Source organism: Triturus cristatus, chromosome 6 (genome assembly GCF_964204655.1).
Source record: "Triturus cristatus chromosome 6, aTriCri1.1, whole genome shotgun sequence".
In the NCBI taxonomy this organism is placed as follows: domain Eukaryota; kingdom Metazoa; phylum Chordata; class Amphibia; order Caudata; family Salamandridae; genus Triturus; species Triturus cristatus.
In genome coordinates, this window is record NC_140589.1 from 202096169 (window position 1) to 202113626 (window position 17458).

Here is a 17458-nt window from a genome sequence, read left to right on the forward strand (position 1 = left end):
AGAGGCACTCCCCTCCCCCCCTCCCCCCCCCCCCCATGCGACCGGAGCGGGTATTAAAACCCGACGTCCCAAGACTCCACTGCACCCGATGCCCCATGGCCTTTTGTGCCCAAACCAACGGCGCCTAACCAACCCACGACATCCCAGCTTATCCCTCGAAGTGGTGGTCGCACCCAGAAGATCCTGGTCTCCGAGCCTGCAGTGTTTCTTTGTCCAGGAGGTTCTCAATTGGAAACAGCAGGGCACCCGACCTCAAAACTGCCCCCTGCACACGTACGCCCTAGTGCCGCTGAGGGTGCACCTTTGGTGCCTCTTTGGTCGCCAACTTGCCCTGAGCTAAACCCTAGGAGCTTTGCTCCCCCAGCCGTGTGGCTTGCTAGCCAGCAGCCACTAACGGGAAGCCCCCTATCCTCCATAGGATAACATTGGGCCTCAACACTCTGCACCCGGCCGCCCTAGTGCCGCTGAGGATGCAATCATAGTACATCACTGACCCTGGGGGACCCCTGGGTCTAACCTCAGAACCTTAACTCCCACAGTCGTTTACCTACCTGCAAACCGATAACCTGTTTTTCTTCCATAGAATAACATTGACAATTTTCTTTCGAAAAAACGACTAAGTGTGGAGTTTTGAAAACTTGAAATATTCCTTAAAAATCGAAATAACCAAAACGCATTTTCTCAACTGTTTTCAGGAAATGTCTCAGTGCTGAATCTAGGCATTCAGTACTGAGTTAGAAAAAGTAACGAAAAAGTAGCTTACCTGCAATTTATTGAAAAAGGTAATTCATTCGAATGTACTATACCTGCTAAGTGTTGCAATCTGCTACATTAACTGTAAGCCAAAACCAGTATAATTTCTAGTGCTTTTTTGAACTGTATTACAAACAAAGTATCATATTACTGCAAAGTATTTATATGCTTACCTGTGCCAGGCTTTCTTGGTTCTAGAAAAATAAAACAGTATATATTTTTATATAACAATTGGCCTAGAGTTCAGTTCTTGAGTGTGTGAATTCATTTGCTGACTGAGTATGTACACCAAATGCTTAACACTGTCCTCTGATACTGCCTTACTGCTCGACCACACTACCACTTTAGAGAGTAAGGTTCTATCTAACTTTAGCCTCTGCCTACCTTTGGGGACTCTTGGACTCTATACACACTGTACCTCACTTTGGTGCAGTATATATAGAGCAGTTTCTTACACAGAGCACCTGGTTGGCAGATACCTGGTGCACCACATTTGACACCACATCAAAACCAGGCAAAAGTGGTGAGCAAACCTTGCAAAAATAGCCACTTTCTCACACCCTGGCACAGGTTGATCGTTGATGGAGTTTCTAGTCTTGGAGGTCTCAAAAGAATAACCTAGGCATAGCCACCCAAGGAAGTGGGAAAAGTCTGCATTGTATTGAATGAGGTGGGCTTAGGCATTATCAGTATTGTCATACTTTGAGAAAACAAAGTGTCATTGCATAGAAAGATCTAAGATAAAGTGCCCACAGCTGCAGTTTGAAATTGCTTATCATTAGGGTTTAGAACCAGAGCTTAACCATTATCTTTCTGTAGCATACAGGCTGCCTGACTCCACTCCTTCCCACCTGAAAAGCTGATGAGTTTTCCCCAGTGCACTATTGCATCAGTGTTGTTTACTGAAGTAAGAGCAGTATAAGAAGAGAAGTACTCCCTGGAATCACTGAAAGACGTGGAAATCCATAAATGCACACCTAGGCATACCCTGAAGGTTGCGGCTGAAAATCGTTTCGCACACCAATTCAGTGTGCAGCTAACGTACAGAGCAGACGTAAATGCTTACAGACCCCCAAGAGTCTTTACAAGTCTTGGCATATTTTCAGCCTGTCATCTTGTCTCATTGTGGGCCCTGGCCACTCCTTTGTGGTGATCAATTTGTTCAGATAAGTGACAACAAACCCTAAGGCACTCTCATTAGTTGGTAAGTTTAGCAACTAGTCGGTGCACTCATCATTCTTTTCTTTTTTGCTAACCCCTGGAGGAAGTTATTTTGCTTGTGTGTTGTATCTAGATGAGGTATCATGGAGTGTATGAATGCGGGCTTTACATGAAAGATCATGCATCAGAAAGTCGATTAATTATTTTCCAAATGGTTGGTCTCTTTATGGGCTAAGGGTTTAAACATTGATATTCTTCTCCCTTTTTGTTGTTCAACTGCTTTCTAAAAAACATGAAGAAGTGTCGACCACAGCTCAGATGACGTTTCCTCTTCGTTTCTTTTCTAGAACACCATCTCAGGGTTCGGAAGGGTTGACACCTCATGGTGGAATGACACCTAAACCTGTTATCGGAGCAACACCTGGCAGGACTCCACTACGAGACAAGTTAAATATTAATCCTGAAGATGGAATGGTGGATTACAATGATCCGGCATACATTAAGCAGCTGGTATTTCATTTGAAAATTTCAAGTCCACCTTATAAACCTGTTGTTTGGAAACCAAAACCTATTCTGTTTTCACCAAAAGTTGACTTAGTATAGGTTTATTTTTCCTTGGTTATGCTTGGGCCTCATAGGTGAAGCTCATGTTCTTCATATCAGTATCTAGGCGCTGCAGACTATCTTTTTGACCAAGAAGCAATTTCTCCTGTTGGTCTATTCAGGCAGCATTGCTGAGCTGTTCTACCTGAGAAAGGACTCTTTGGTCCTTCCAGGTCTTTTACTTGTCCTTTAATTCACAGGACTAATCACTGGGAGCCACTTTTTGTCATAATAAAATCAAAGCAGACAGACTTGGCCGTTCTATTTCTCTTCGACACAGAGTGAATGAAATTCATCCGCTGCCAGTAGTCGAACCCTGCAGCGATCCAGAACAAGGATTGCAATGCAAATGCTTCATGAGCAAGGCCTTACCGTTCCTAGACTTCCTTGCTGTGCTAGACTGTACATTTTTCATTCCCACTTGGTCATTTACAATGCCATGAATCCGATATTTAATTTATAGGATTACACCATGTTATTAATTGTGCCTATTGGGGACAGACTGATTTTGCATGAGCATTTCATATCGATGGCTATAGGAGGAATCTATGCCTGCCTCAGGATGGGAATCTTTCATAGCTAAAAGAAATGTATTTGCACCATCCTTGATTACTGAACGTAAATTTCAGGCACTCAATCCAAATTTACCCGTCCACTGATATAACTACAATAATGAATGCTGGAAGCAAGGGTTCCACTAAATTCCTGGACAGAAGTGAGTAAGTTCTGTTGTATTATTTGGTATTGAAAGATTTTGCTTCCAGCAAAGCATCTTTAATTTTAGTTTAACCCTGCTTCATGATGCACGATATACCAGAATGTCAATGAGATGCATGACCACACAGCAGTCAAATCCATGGGCACTGCCTCTCGTCTCAAAGCATGTCCTGTTATGGGTGAGGAATGGGTAACTGTATATTTTGTAAGTATAAAGTCTACCAAATAGAATTTCTAGTTTAAGAAACACTTATTAAATTTGCCTTGACCTCAACCTGTTTTCCCTCCCCTGTTCCTGTTGTATAGGTAGTCACTCCTAAACACTTGAGATTAAGGAACGGTACCTAGGGGTCTTGGAAGTTGGTATACATTTTTCAGCAATACAGGTATCGGCAGAATCTCTGAAAACCAAGGATAGTGGGATATCTTAAAAGAGATGGTTGCAAGATCCATGATTGTATGACTTCCTTATTAGATATTTGTGACACAAAAAGGGAATTAGTTATTTGAACAGACAAACAGATTGCAACATTGGTGTGATCTACTTGGAGCTAAACATAAACTTTACATGTAGTCCGGAAACTGTTGGAACTCCCTTGAGAAAGTAGATAATATGCTAACTAAATAAGAGTAATTTAGTGACTGGCTGTATTGAGTGCTGGTGAAACGAGTATTGTGATGAAAAGGAAAAATGCACGGTCTCCTCCGAGCCAATCCATGCCACTGAATGCATCCCTATGTAACATTGCCAAGGAGCTGGAATTGTAGGTTTTGATTGTTTCAGATAGCACTGGAAAGAGAGTAGAAACAAAGTATACATTTAAAAACTAGGACCTGCTAGATCATGTTTCTAAACACTTGCAATGAAGCGCTAAGTCCTGCATATGCACAGCAGTACAGGTGGACCAGAAGGTGAAGTTCAAAACCTGTGCAAAATGCAAGATGTACCTATGTTTATAACAAAATGTCTTAACACAGTCGTCTGGCTGTGGTAGAGCAACAGGAACATTGGGGTGCCACCACAAAAATGACATTATCAAGCTCTCCTTTGCTCTATAGATTGGGTTGCCAGATTTTCACAATCTACAACTGGGTGGCCACAGACAAGAAGGGCTGCATGGTGGCACTGACCTGGGATACTAAAGGACTGCAATACAGCACCCCGTGGCAGAGAAGGGCAGCACTGCCATAACCTCCTGACCCGTTTAATAAATTAAATCTACGAAAGATTTAAAAGACCAGCAGGTTATAGGACATGCACTCTGTTTCATTTTAAGAAAAACAGTCATCGGCTGTGTCAATAAGTCAGACTTTTAAATAAAAGTTCCTCCTGTGTGTATGGTGGGTTTAGTCATTTAAGTAAGTCATCAGGCATGCACTCTGTCACCTAAGCCCTCATGCATCCATTCATCGACCCTCTGACTCATTTACAGAACCAAAATAAATTTGTACAGGAACCCAACAACATATGCAAGATAATTTAAAAGAAGAAAACAAGATACAGAGTAAACATTTGAAGGCATATTTTTGCATTATTAATATTAAAGCAACAAGTGGCCATCTTGTACATGTTTCGTTGGTTTGAAGTTCCCCCTTGGCTGCCACATTTAGAACCATAGTGTTGGTCATCTTGGACTGGTAAAATAGTGATACTACGGACACTACCAGTTCATGATGGTGGCCTGGCCTGGACCCTAAAGCCTCGAAGTGTGCGGCGCATTGCAGATGAAATTACCTTTAACCAAGCAGCCTGTTAGCACTGTTTGGAGAGCTGTAGTGTGTTCTAAAATAATGAAAATAAAAACAAATGCGAAGGAAAGAAGTGAGATGAAAAAATAGAAAACTTAAAGACTGATCTGTCAGTCCAGGCACTGAAGCACATATGGTTTTAGGGGTTTTTACACATAATCCTAAAAATGGCATCACTCATAGGGCAAATGAGCCTATGTCGCATCGTTGATGCACACAGAGTGCTTCTGCCATTGGCTTTATTGCCCTGCATGTGACCGCATTTTATGATCTGATTCAAACGTTCTGAAGAGATTCTAGCAAGAATGATTAAGGTACAGATTTTCAACTCTCTGGGGTTTGTCCGAGGGATAATCCACACCTTCTTCCCAACAAAGGTTATTGGTGTTTCATAATAAAAAGTGAGGCCTATGGCCTTTGTTGTAGTTCTTAAAAAAATAATAAAACAGATCAGAACCATGGCATCTGGCATAACAATTCACAATGAACCAACCAGGCCTATAGCCTTTGCCATTGGCTTGTCCTCATAATCAACTCAGACCTGTAGTATTAATCCTGAGCTCTCCCACGAGGCAACCAAGAGCTACACAGTAATAAAATTGTACAAAAGTATAGTTGCCAAAACAGTATAAATTCTCTTCTTGGAGGGTCTCATAAGGATTATCACAATGCAAAACTTCTATGCCCATAGTTTGTTTGAGTAGGTTACCAACACAAAACCTACCATGAGATAATTAATTTAACAAAATACAGTGTAATTCCAATCCACTGTTAAAAGCCTATTACCTTTAACACATGCGTTTCACACTACACAGGTCTGGCCTACTGGCTTTCTCATAACTTTTCACAATAAATAGATCAAGCTGACCTACTGTTTCCCAGTGAATCAATAAGGTCTATAGCTTTTACTATTGGATGGACATTAAACCCAACACAGGCTTACAAAAGTGTGCATATGCTAACAACCATCATGCATATAGTTAGAAAATTACAATTATTTACAAACGTACAGGTTGCAAAATAATATACAGCCCCTCTCAAAAGGGTAGAATATGAATTATCACAATTAAAGTCTTCTGCCCCTGGGGCTTGTCCCACCTTTCCTACTACGGTAATTTGGGAGATAACATCTAACAGCATGTAACACAGCTTGATAACAAACAAATGTTAAAGGCTTATTAGCTTTAATAAATATTTATCACAATTAAAAAACCCAAGCCTGCTGCCTTTGTCATAACGGGTCCCGGCGCCTGCATGCAGTGCAATCTCTCACACCCATCCCCTTGAAATACAGGCCTGCTGCCGACATCACAGTTAAAGGTGGACCCGCAGATGAAAAAAGCCTTTCATCTTTCAAAAATGATCTGTTCCCGGTGCAGGCTGCAACCTACACTGGGAACAGCACATTTGATGTGATATTTCACACTGCCCCAGTCTGTGCCGAATACACACACTTAAGAGTGTGCCACAGTGCGTAGTGCAACAGTGCTTTGTATATATTATACAGCACCCGTAGTGGTACTACTTATTTATGCCAGTTTGCTTTTCACATGCTTTGAATTTATGCTTATAATTGAATACATCCTATGTATTTCTGTACTTTTGTGCACATACTTTGATATGTGAGTTTTACCTTCTGATAGTGATGAACATGTTACTCTCTTTTGACAGGAGCGAGAGTCCCGCGAACACTTGCGGTTAGGGCTAATGAGCTTGCCTACCCCCAAGAATGATTTTGAGATTGTCCTACCTGAAAATGCAGAGCGAGAGCTCGAGGACCGTGACATGGATGATGGCTTTGTGGAAGATGCAGCTGATGTAAATACTCGCAAGCAGGTAAGCATTGTACCTGACGGTCAAATAGCAATATTCCAGCAGAAGTGGAACCTGTATCTTCGATGTGAATATGACAACAGTGACTATAATATCATGTAATAGCAATAGTGTAACAGCTATGAGGAATGTACCTTATAATAGTAATGTTGCATAAACAGAGAGAGCTGTATCCTCTAATATCAATTTGCATCTTCAGCGACAACCAAGTCTTCAAATAGCAATTGAACTGTATGACCAGATAAGTATTTGTGATGATGAAACTGTCTAGGTGATTGTAGAAAGCACAAGCACCAGAAGGCTACTCTGTTCCTTTTAGTTCAAGATTCTGCAGCAGTACCAAAGTTATCCTTAATGAATTTCTTCATTTAAGTGTTATTTTGTAATTGGGAATCCTGGGTCAGGAACCTGGCTCATCAATACTAGTACTGTAGTCAGATCTACTACTGTCCTTTGATCCGGCTCCTGGAGGTTATAGAAGTGGTGAAGAGTTTAGCAGCATCAAGTGTTTCCCTTTGTGTATTGTTTGGTTAATCGGACTGTATCTTTCTGTATTTTGTTGAGGCTGTATGAAGCAAGCCCTCCCCTTTCTCTGTGAACGTGCAAGTAATAGTTTCGTTCTGTCATCTGTTTTTCTACCAGCTATATCCATAACGCTCCATGACCCTCTATACTCTGTCGTGTTGCTATTCCTGCCCCCCTTCGTTCTGGATCCTGTCGATAGCAGTAGTCCTGATGTTGATTCACATAAGTGATGTTGAAAGGCCTTCAACTCATCTTGTGTAGCACATATGAGGGCAGATTTGAAATTGTGAGAGAACTGGATGCTTCAAGTCCTGATACGACTACTGTGATCAAACGGTGCAAACAGGGAGCCTGGTGAACACCTATTGATTACTCAAACCAGAGGGGCCTGTGAGTTATGGGAAAGCACTAGTCCTAATACAAATGGCCTTGGGTACCTGTAGCAAGTGGATACATCTTGATAGGGAACTTCTGCAGCCTTTTGCAAACAAGGGCTGTCCATGTGACCAGGGCTCTGACTAGCAGACACAGATGCTAGTGGGTCCTGAGACCGTCCAGCCAATAGAACATGAGCTACCAGGGGACTATTGGGCCTTGAGGAAGTCTGGTCTTAGTTGATGTACACCAAGGTTTTTCTTGGTTCAACTCATTGAACTCCATTTTACGAAAGACTCCACTTTAGACCAAGCATCAGTGATCAGGTGCTACCGCAATCCATTTTGCACACCTTATATCTGAGACACCTCTAGCCGCAGATTCATTACCTTAGAATTATCCCCAGGCGTCAACTAGGTTGTAGTGTTCTGCTCTGCGTCACGTAATCCATGGAAGAAGTGATCAGCCTAGATAGGTGCCACCCCAACGTGCTGATGTCAGTTCTTTTCTTTCCGCTCTAGTCTTGTTTTCGACTTTTTTTCTAAGCTTTTGTGAAACTTGTCTCCTGCTGTGGCAGGGATGTCAAAGAGGAAGGCTGGATCTGCACCTAATCTGTCTCTGGTGCCTTTAATGCGACCACGACACCAAGACCTGCGTCGATTATTGCTCCATAAACCCCAAGGTGTTGAGGTAGTGCTCTCTCAAGCTCCTTGCCATTTGATGTGCGGCGTCGGGATAGTCTTGATCCCAGTTATGTGGAAGGTCCAATGATCGGTCGCAGAGCCATCGATTTTCATTGAAGTTGTCCCATTTCGGTAAGTCCCACAAGAAAAAGGAAAGCAAGAAGTCGAAGAGGTGTTTGACTTCGCCACATCTGTTGAATTCATCCGATGAGACATGGGACACTCTAGGCCTTGCTCCGCAGTTTAGTCTGCGCCTGGGCCGTCTCCACGCCTCGCTGAGTTTCCATGAGACAGAGCGACCCCCACCCAACTTTGAGAATTTTATGAGGCCATGCACCTCATATTTGGGCAGCTCTTCCCCACTGAATCGCCATTGGAATCCGCGGGTTCAGGAGGGGCCCTACTGGTCTTCCACCTAACTGGTTCACCCTCGGTTCCAGTCAGGTCCCTTGGATCCACAGATGAATCCAGACCAGCACCTGTCTAGACACCTCGACCTTTCCTGGTGCCAGACCCGCTGTCAATGCTCCCGGGACCCTCCGGCGACACTGTCCTTATTCTCATCCATGACTCGTACAAGGAACCGGATGGGCGTCATCCAACGCCGGCACCTGTGCTGACTGGAGCCATTCCCTCCACCAGGCTGGAGCCTAAGCCCTATTCCTATGGGTTCGGACTTTGGGAAGATTGCGAGGGGCCACTGGACCCTTATGAATACCAGCTCCTAGACTCCGGTTGTGAGGATTTGGCGGATGCCAGTAGACTGGACATCTTCCCAGATACTGACTTGGTCTCTCCTCTTACCGTGGCTACAGAGGAGTGAGCTCCGTTTTCTATGGGGTGAGGAGTGCAGCCGAGGTCCTGGAACTACAGCTGCCCTCAGTGGCTGTCAAGAATAACATATTGACAAAGGTGCTTCAGCTGGGAGTCAACCCTTCAGAACCTCTTCTCCCATTTTATGAAACCCTCCTGGGTGTCCTGCTCGGAGCCTAGTCCAAGTCCTGTAGAGGGGCTCCTGTGAACAGGGCAATTGCCAGCCACCATTGTACCACCCGCCCGAGGGGATCTCAACTTCCTCACCCTACCCCGAAGAGCTTGGTGGTCCAAGCCTCCACTTCCTGAGTAAATCCTGTGGCATTCCCTACCACCCCACGGGTTAGGGAATCCAAAAGGCCTGGACATCTTGAGCAAGAGAATATTTTTTTCCACCAGCCTGGCACTGCGGTCGGTGAACACTGCATGCCTTCTGGCTCGTTACTCCTATTCACTCCAGGATTTGGTTGCACTGGTGTTTACTATGGTCCCAGAAGAGGCCAGGGCCATACTCTCTCAAGCTATTGCTCACGGGAGAGACAAAGCTAAGTTCACAATCCGATGTGGGCTGGACACAACTGACTTGCTTGGCAGAGTGGTTTCTTCATCGGTATCCGTACGACGCCACGCCTGGCTTTGCTTATGGTCAGGCCCTTTGATGGCTCCCGTCTCTTCGGAGACAAGCCCGACTTAGTGCTGGAGCGCTTCAAGGATAGCAAAGCTAAGTCCAGATCCTTGGGCTTTTCCCTAGCCACTAGCCAACAACCCCAGTCCGCCTTTCGCTTCATTCTTGGCCACAGAAGGGGTCAGGCAGTCAGAGGTCGTGCCAGTCAGCCCACCACTCCCCCGGCAGCTGCAGCCTCCAAGCCTCTTTAGTTTGTTCTCTGACCATCATGGTCAACTAGTGGGAGGCAGGATATGCCATCATTTGCACCACTGGAGGTCAATAACATCTGACTGCTGGATTCTCCAGATTGTCCAAAGGGGCTACTTCCTTCCCTTCGTGACCACCTCTGTACCCATGCCACCCATTTGTGACTGTTTTACTGAGGATCATCTTTCCTTACTCTGCCAGGAAGCGGCTACTCTGTTGGCCAAGGAAGCCATCGAGAGGGTGCTGGCAGCAAAAGTAGATCGTGGTTGCTATTTCTGCTACTTTCTGATTGCCAAAATAAATTCAGGTCTTCATCCTATCCTAGACCTGCGCCCTCTCAATTTGTTCCTGAAAAAGAAGAAATTCAAAATACTCGCACTCGCTCAGGTCCTGTCTGCCCTGGACCCAGGTGACTGGATGGCAGCGTCGGACTTGCAAGACTCATATTTCCACATTCTCGTCCTTCCTGCCCACAGACGTTGCCTGCGGTTCACGGTAGGTCATGAGCACTTTGAGTTCACTGTGCTCTCTTTTGGCCTTACCGGCACCCATCGGGTATTCACAAAGCTGATGGCGGTGGTTGCAGCTCATCAGTGGAGATCAGTGGTGCCTGTCTTCCCCTATTTCATCTTCTTGCTGTTGAAAGCGGACTCGTCCCAGGCAGTCGTCTCCCACCTCCAGACTATGACGGACATCCTACACTCACTAGGGCCGAAGTCACACCTGGAGCCTGCTCAGATGCTCCCTTTAATATGAGCTGTTCTGGACAGAGTGCAGTTCCAAGCTTATCCTCCCGAACGGCGAGTCCAGGATATTTACACAACGATACCCATGTTTTAGTCTTTGTCCTGAGTTTCGGTGAAAATGACTGAGGCTGCTGGGTCTCATGGCCTCCTTTGTGGCACATGCCCGCTGGCATAAGTGGGTGCTGCAGTGGGACCTGAAGTTCCAGTGGGTGCAGCATCGGGGAATCTCTACGACATGGCCCAGACCTCGGATGGCACTGCAAAAGATCTGCAGTGGTGTTTAACAAACGGTGATTGGCTCAGACGCAGACCCGTCTCCCTTCCCAACCAAGATCTGACAGTAGTGACAGATACTTCACATCCTGTAATGGAGCGGCCGTCTGGGAGAGGTGGAGATCAAAGGCTTCAGGTCTCCAGCGGAATCCAGACTCCACATCAGTCTTTTGAGCTCTGAGCGATCCGGCTAGCATTGAAAGGCTAGTGCAGGTGTTCATGGACAATGCCACCATGTAGTACTGTATCGTACTGGGCGGGGTGGTGTTGTGGACCCTTTGTCAAGAGGCCCTGCGCCTAGGGACATGCCTGGAGCGTCAGGGCTTATCCATGGTTGTTTAACACCTGGTGGGCTCTCTGAACGCCAGGGCGGTCAAACTCTGATGAAGATGCCTGGCCTATCACAAATGGCGCCTGCACCCAGAGGTGGTGCAAGGCCTCTTTCAGCAGTGGGGAGAACTTGGTTAGATCTGTTTGCCTCCACATAAACGCGCAGTGTCAGGAGTATTTCACGCGGAGTTTCCAAGGCAGCTTTTGCTTGGAAACGCTTTTCGTTTCCACAGGAACTGAGGCCTCCTGACCAGCTTTCCTCCCACATCACCCTTGCCCAGAGTACTCAAGAAGATTGGGGACGCTGGGCATATGCGCAGCTAGATGACCTGGCCTTTCGTCTGGATCGTGAGGCGCTGGGAGGCAAAGGGTACTTGCATGCTCTGTATGGTCGGAGAGTGTCACGGCTGCCCCTCCGGTGATTAGGACGGTCTTGGCAGTTTGGCACAGGCTGCATAGGGAAACGGGTTGGAATAGGCGCCTCACGCTCTTGCCAGCTCTCTCTTCGTACACCATTAACCCCTTCCATGCGGCGCGAATTCCGCCGCGGTGCTGACCGTTTCTTGCGCGGGCGGGCTCATGACGGAACGGTTCCGTCATGAGCACAGCTCAACCGACGCTCATGACGGAACCGTTCCGTCATGAGCATGGAAGGGGTTAAGGGCGGTGTCAGGCCTCTGCGGTTTCTGGAAGTTGGACCAGATCTGGATCAGTACACTGACTGATGTGTGGGATGCAAATGTGGTGTTCCAGTTTGACCATCTTAGCGTGGAGTATGAGATGTTGCAGTCGCATGGTGTTTAAATATCTCCAATTTGTCATGCGCTAAGGGCGGTATTCCCACATAATGCGGGTGTTATGTAGACCTTGCTACTAGAGAATAGGTTACCTGATGGCCCAGTGTCTCCAAGGCGATCTCTCTCATCTGTCAAACCCTGTTGAAAAACATGCAGGGGGATTTAGAGGTCCTGAGGACCTGGTGGTGGTGAGGGGGGGGAGATGTGTGAGAGATTTATGACAAGGAGTGGGGGGATGCCCTGCAATTCCCCAGCAACCGTTTTAGGTTGATACAACTTAAGGTTCTACACCACGCATACTACACCAGCGTCCTCTTAAACAAAATTAGTAGAGTTCCAGATGACAAGTGTCTGCGAGGTTGTGGACATAGGAGTATATTTTTACATACGCCGTGGGATTGTCGAAGTCTCCTCGAATACTGGGAGGGGGTGACTCTCTTTCAGGAAACCTGGTTTACAAACTCTACACCTATAACTGGCTACAAGGAATTTCTAAAAACCGGCCACAAAAACCGCTAACCAAGGCAGAGCCAAAGGGGGCCTCTCAATTTTCATTTCAACTGATATTCCCTGGAAAGTCTTTACCATAGACCTTGAGCTTTCTTGGTTGCAATGTGTGAAACTTAAAGCCCCGCCTATCAATTGTTTGCTCATTCTTAACATCTACATTCATCCAGCATTCAAACTTAAACGGTCAAGACTCGATCAATTATTAGCAACACTGGCAATACTAAAACTCGCCCACATGGATGCGAACATCATCCTGTCAGGGGATTTTAACATGAACTTATTGCAAAACAGAAACAAAGGACCCAGAGAAGGCATAAAGGCCCTGAACCGACGTGATACCCTTGGCAAGAGATGTGCGGCCTGCCTGTTTGACCATTCAATGTGTATGCTTAACGGGAGCAGCCCGACAGATCGCCCCACAGCATATACTGGGATCACCCAAAAATCAGCTTCAACCACGGATCAAGATCTTTTTCTATCTATCACGAATTTCCAAATAATGGACAGGACAGAAAGTGATCACCCCCACCGCAATCTTTCACGCTGCTAAGAAATATGGTAAACTCCGTGTCAAACAACGCGTTATCACAGCACACACAAAGCTACAATCGTAAACGCCTTGTATGGAAAAGGGAATCGATCTGCGATATCATGGGGACATGCATCCATCTTCTGGGAAGAATTTAATCTGAACCCATGAACGCACAGGCCTGGGAGTGCTTTAACCAGGAACTAAATGAAAAATTTCATAAACAGACCATAGGAAAAAAAGCGAGAAGACATCAAGGGGCCGAGTGGTTTACCAAACACCTTAGGGTTCTAAAAGAACCATTGAACAAACTTCTGAGAAGACTACGCACCCAAGGCTCTTCCCCCTCCCAGGATTTCTTGCAATTAATCTCTACAGCCAGAAAAGATCTAAAAAGAGACATAAAGGTGGCAGAAAAGCGTTCCAAGAACACCTCTGGGCCAAACTGCACCATTCATGCAAACAAAGGAATTTGAGGCTCTTTTTGGAAATCGTCAACCAGTTAACAAACGGCAAGAACCGGCATTACAACTCGGACATAATAGAGGATACCTGGAAAGATCACATCGATTACCTATACAACAAAACGCCAACTGTCGGCCCCGTAATTTACAGTTCCCAAATAGGCGAGGTGGTACTCGCAGCAGGCCATGTCGAAGTTTCACCCAACCCAGAAGAACTCGAATATTCTCCGCAGATCCAGAAAGAGCAAGTTCTAAAAATTATAAAAAACCTAAGATCCGAGGGAGCCCCAGGTCCCAATGGCTTGCCAAACGCTTCATTTCTGCACAACCCTCCATTCTGGTCCGGCCTCCTCACGCCACTCTTTTCTTCCATCCTAGCATCCAGTACAATCGCAGATTCCTGGAGGGGTAGTATTTTAAACCCAATATACAAGTCGGGCGCCCGCTCCGACCCATCCAATTATCGTTTGATAGCCCTGATTGACGTGGAGGCAAAAATGTACGCATCAAACCTGTTGGTTGATCTAGAGACCTAGGTCAGTAGATGTAATCTCATTCCCTATACCCAAACAGGATTCAGGGCAGAGATGGGCACACACACGAATATCTCTGCTGTCACCCTGCTAGCCAATCAAGCCTTTGCAAAATCAAGGCCCCTGTATGCATGCTTCATAGATCTTAAAGCAGCCTTCGATAAAGTCCCGACAGCCAAGTTGTGGGTAAAAATGCAAAACTAGGGTGCCCCAACTAAACTCCTGGAGGCCATAATTAACCTGTATTCCCAGACGTGTGTCATGTCAGGAAAGGAGTCGGGCACAGCACAACCAAAAAAATGTCAAACTCTTAATGGGCTAAAACAAGGGTGTGTGCTGGCACCCTGCCTCTTCAACATTTACATTGCTGACCTCAATAAACAACTCTGGTCAATTCAATCCGACCCCCCCTAAATTGGGGAAAACACCCACTCCCAGTCCACAATATGCGGACGATTTTGTGCTCCTTGCTCAAACACATGTAGGCCTGCAACGACTCATCACTAAATTAGGAGCTTACACCATCTCGGCCAAATTGATCATTAACCATAAAAAACACAAAGGTGATGTGCTTTGCTAGACAGCTCAAAACAACGGGAAATCATAAATTCCTCTGGTACTTGGATGAGCAACCTTTGACCTGGGTTGACTCCTACAAATATCTAGGTTTTCAGATAGACCGCAAGCTCAACTTTAAACCACAACTGGCACAAGGACATACTAAAGCTAAACAACTGCAGTTTGCCTTCAAAGTTCTAAGAAACAAACTTACAGGTTGTTCTACAGGACACTTGTTAAAAGCCATCGCAGCAAAATTCCTTCCTTCTATCTCATATGGCTCTGAAATTTAAAATCTTAAAGATGTCACCTTTTTAAATACAGTACAATCAACCTTTTTAGGTCTCGCCTGAGCCAGCGCTTTAGCGCTGCGCTCGCGAGAGCTTTTGTAAACGGGGGATTTGGAAGTTTAAACCAGTGCTTTCAGGCCTCCAGATACAGTGCATGAGCGCCGGGCGCGCGCACCATTTGGCAGCCTGCGTGATCATTTCGCGGCCGTTTTGATGTTCTCAGTGAGCCGCGCGGCCACTGAGAACATCAAAGCGGCCGCGAAAGTGCTCACCATTTGCCAGCCTGCGTGCCTCTCTCCCCTACCCCCTCCCTTATCCCACTTCCTGCTTGTTTAAAGCTACATAAACATGCTGCTTGGACTCTGCTGCAGTTTGTGCCCCGTTATGTCATAGAGCAAAACTTTGTCTCACGTAAGTGCCTTTGCAAATGTATAGTAAATCTGGGCACGATTTGTTTATATCGTAAATTGTAGAAGCACTCACTTTCACCCATGTCTTCTTCCATCGATGAACAGACGCCTTGCTTTGAGCAAGTCACATGAAATGCACATTTATTTTCAAAACTCAGGGTTATTAACAAGCCCCTTAAACTGCAAGTGTTACTTTTTATGTGATGAAAAGTGACGGGGCTTGTAAATAAGCTGTCACCTGGTACAGCAGAAACCTCCAAAATGAGCAGCCACACTTTCCTGAAGGGCCCCTCATGTTTGAGAGGCGTGCTGGGATTTGAGTACATGATATACGGTACAGTGCAGGGCCCCTCCGAATCATGGCTTTGGTCTAATTCTGTGCAGGCCTCCCTGGTTCAAGGGCTGCTTCTGAATGACTTTTCTTTGTGTGCCTAAATGCAGCATATCGCATCACCTCCCCATTCAGGGCGCTTCTAAGACGGCCGCCACAGAGCCCTACCTGAGCAGCAAATGCAATTAAGGCCGTCCGAAGCAGCCTTTTGGCAGACGAGCTACCGAGATGAAAGCTGCAGCACAGAGAGCATATGCGGTGGGCTGGGCGCGCTGCAATGGTAATCGGTCGTTTTACAAAACAAGCATTGGCATAGCCAATAGGTCTCGCTTTGGGGACCTTATAAGTGTTTAGCCATGCAACAGTTGCATAACTAAATACTTATAAGGTCCCAAAAGCGAGACCTATTGGCTATGCCAATGCTTGTTTAAGAACTTGTTCTCGATCCCCCGACACATATCACAATCCCAAATCCGATTAGAGTATGGACTAAGAAACCAGATTCCTGACAGACAAGGGGCACTAGTCAAGTAACACTGGAGAAACAGGGCTGCAGAGGACAACACTCTAGCACATCACTGTTGGGTGGAAATTTAAACTCAAGCCAGGCTAAAGAATTCAACGTTCAAAGCTTTGAAGGAATCCCTCGCGGCATTGCAGCTAGAGGAGGCCTGGCTTACTCTTCCCACCTACGATGGCTTTAAAACTGTAGTCAACAAAGCAATCAAACGGACATCTTTACTAATAGACAAAACAGCCTTTTTTTTAAAAAAAAGAAACATGCTTGGGCAGTGAGTCAAGCCTACCAGCGACTGAAACCTCAACCATATCTCCTAGAACACTTCTCCCATCAGAAAAAGCACTACCTGACTTTATTGCGGCAGGGGTCATTTCCATCAAAGGACCTGACGCCGAAATGGAAACATTTTTGGCAATCCAGGGAATGCCGCCTATGTGGAGGAGGGGGTGAGGCTTTTTTGCACTTTTTATGCATCTGCGCCTTCCTGGTAGAAACCCGAAGTTCGGTCCTTCGGGAAGCCTTTAGGAAGGAACAAATAAGGACTTGCAGAGTAGCCGTAATCCAATGCCTTGGAGGTCTATCAATCCTATTGTCCTGTAGAGCTATAAATTTCCTGAAAATTGTGGCAAAAGAACTGGAAAAAAAGAAAACGCCAACTGATTTATTACGTTTTAATACAACCAGTCTTGAAATTCTTATGGTATTAATCGTATGTTTCACACTTTTTTAATTTAATCGTTGCAGAACGTACCATGTGTGCTTTAATTTTTCTCTCTCTCTCTCTCTCTATATATATATATATATATATATATATATATATATATATATATATATCTCTATCTCTATCTCTATCTCTATCTCTATCTCTATCTCTCTCTATCTCTCTCTATCTCTCTCTATCTCTCTCTATCTCTCTCTATCTCTCTCTATCTCTCTCTATCTCTCTCTATCTCTCTCTATCTCTCTCTCTCTCTCTCTCTCTCTCTCTCTCCCCTCTATCTCTCTCTCTCTCTCTCCCCCTCTATCTATCTATCTATCTATCTATCTATCTATCTCTCTCCCCTCTATCTATCTATCTCTC

The 17458-nt window shown here is 45.5% G+C and overlaps 1 protein-coding gene across 1 annotated transcript in view; it reads left to right on the forward strand.

Annotated features, from left to right (window-relative positions):
* The window catches only part of CDC5L (cell division cycle 5 like), a 211680-nt gene that overhangs the window by 107021 nt on the left and 87201 nt on the right, over positions 1 to 17458 (forward strand). The window contains exons 10-11 of the mRNA XM_085610524.1: positions 2262 to 2424; positions 6655 to 6819. Of these exons, the coding sequence (XP_085466650.1) occupies positions 2262 to 2424; positions 6655 to 6819 (328 nt within the window). The remainder of the gene's footprint in view (positions 1 to 2261; positions 2425 to 6654; positions 6820 to 17458) is intronic.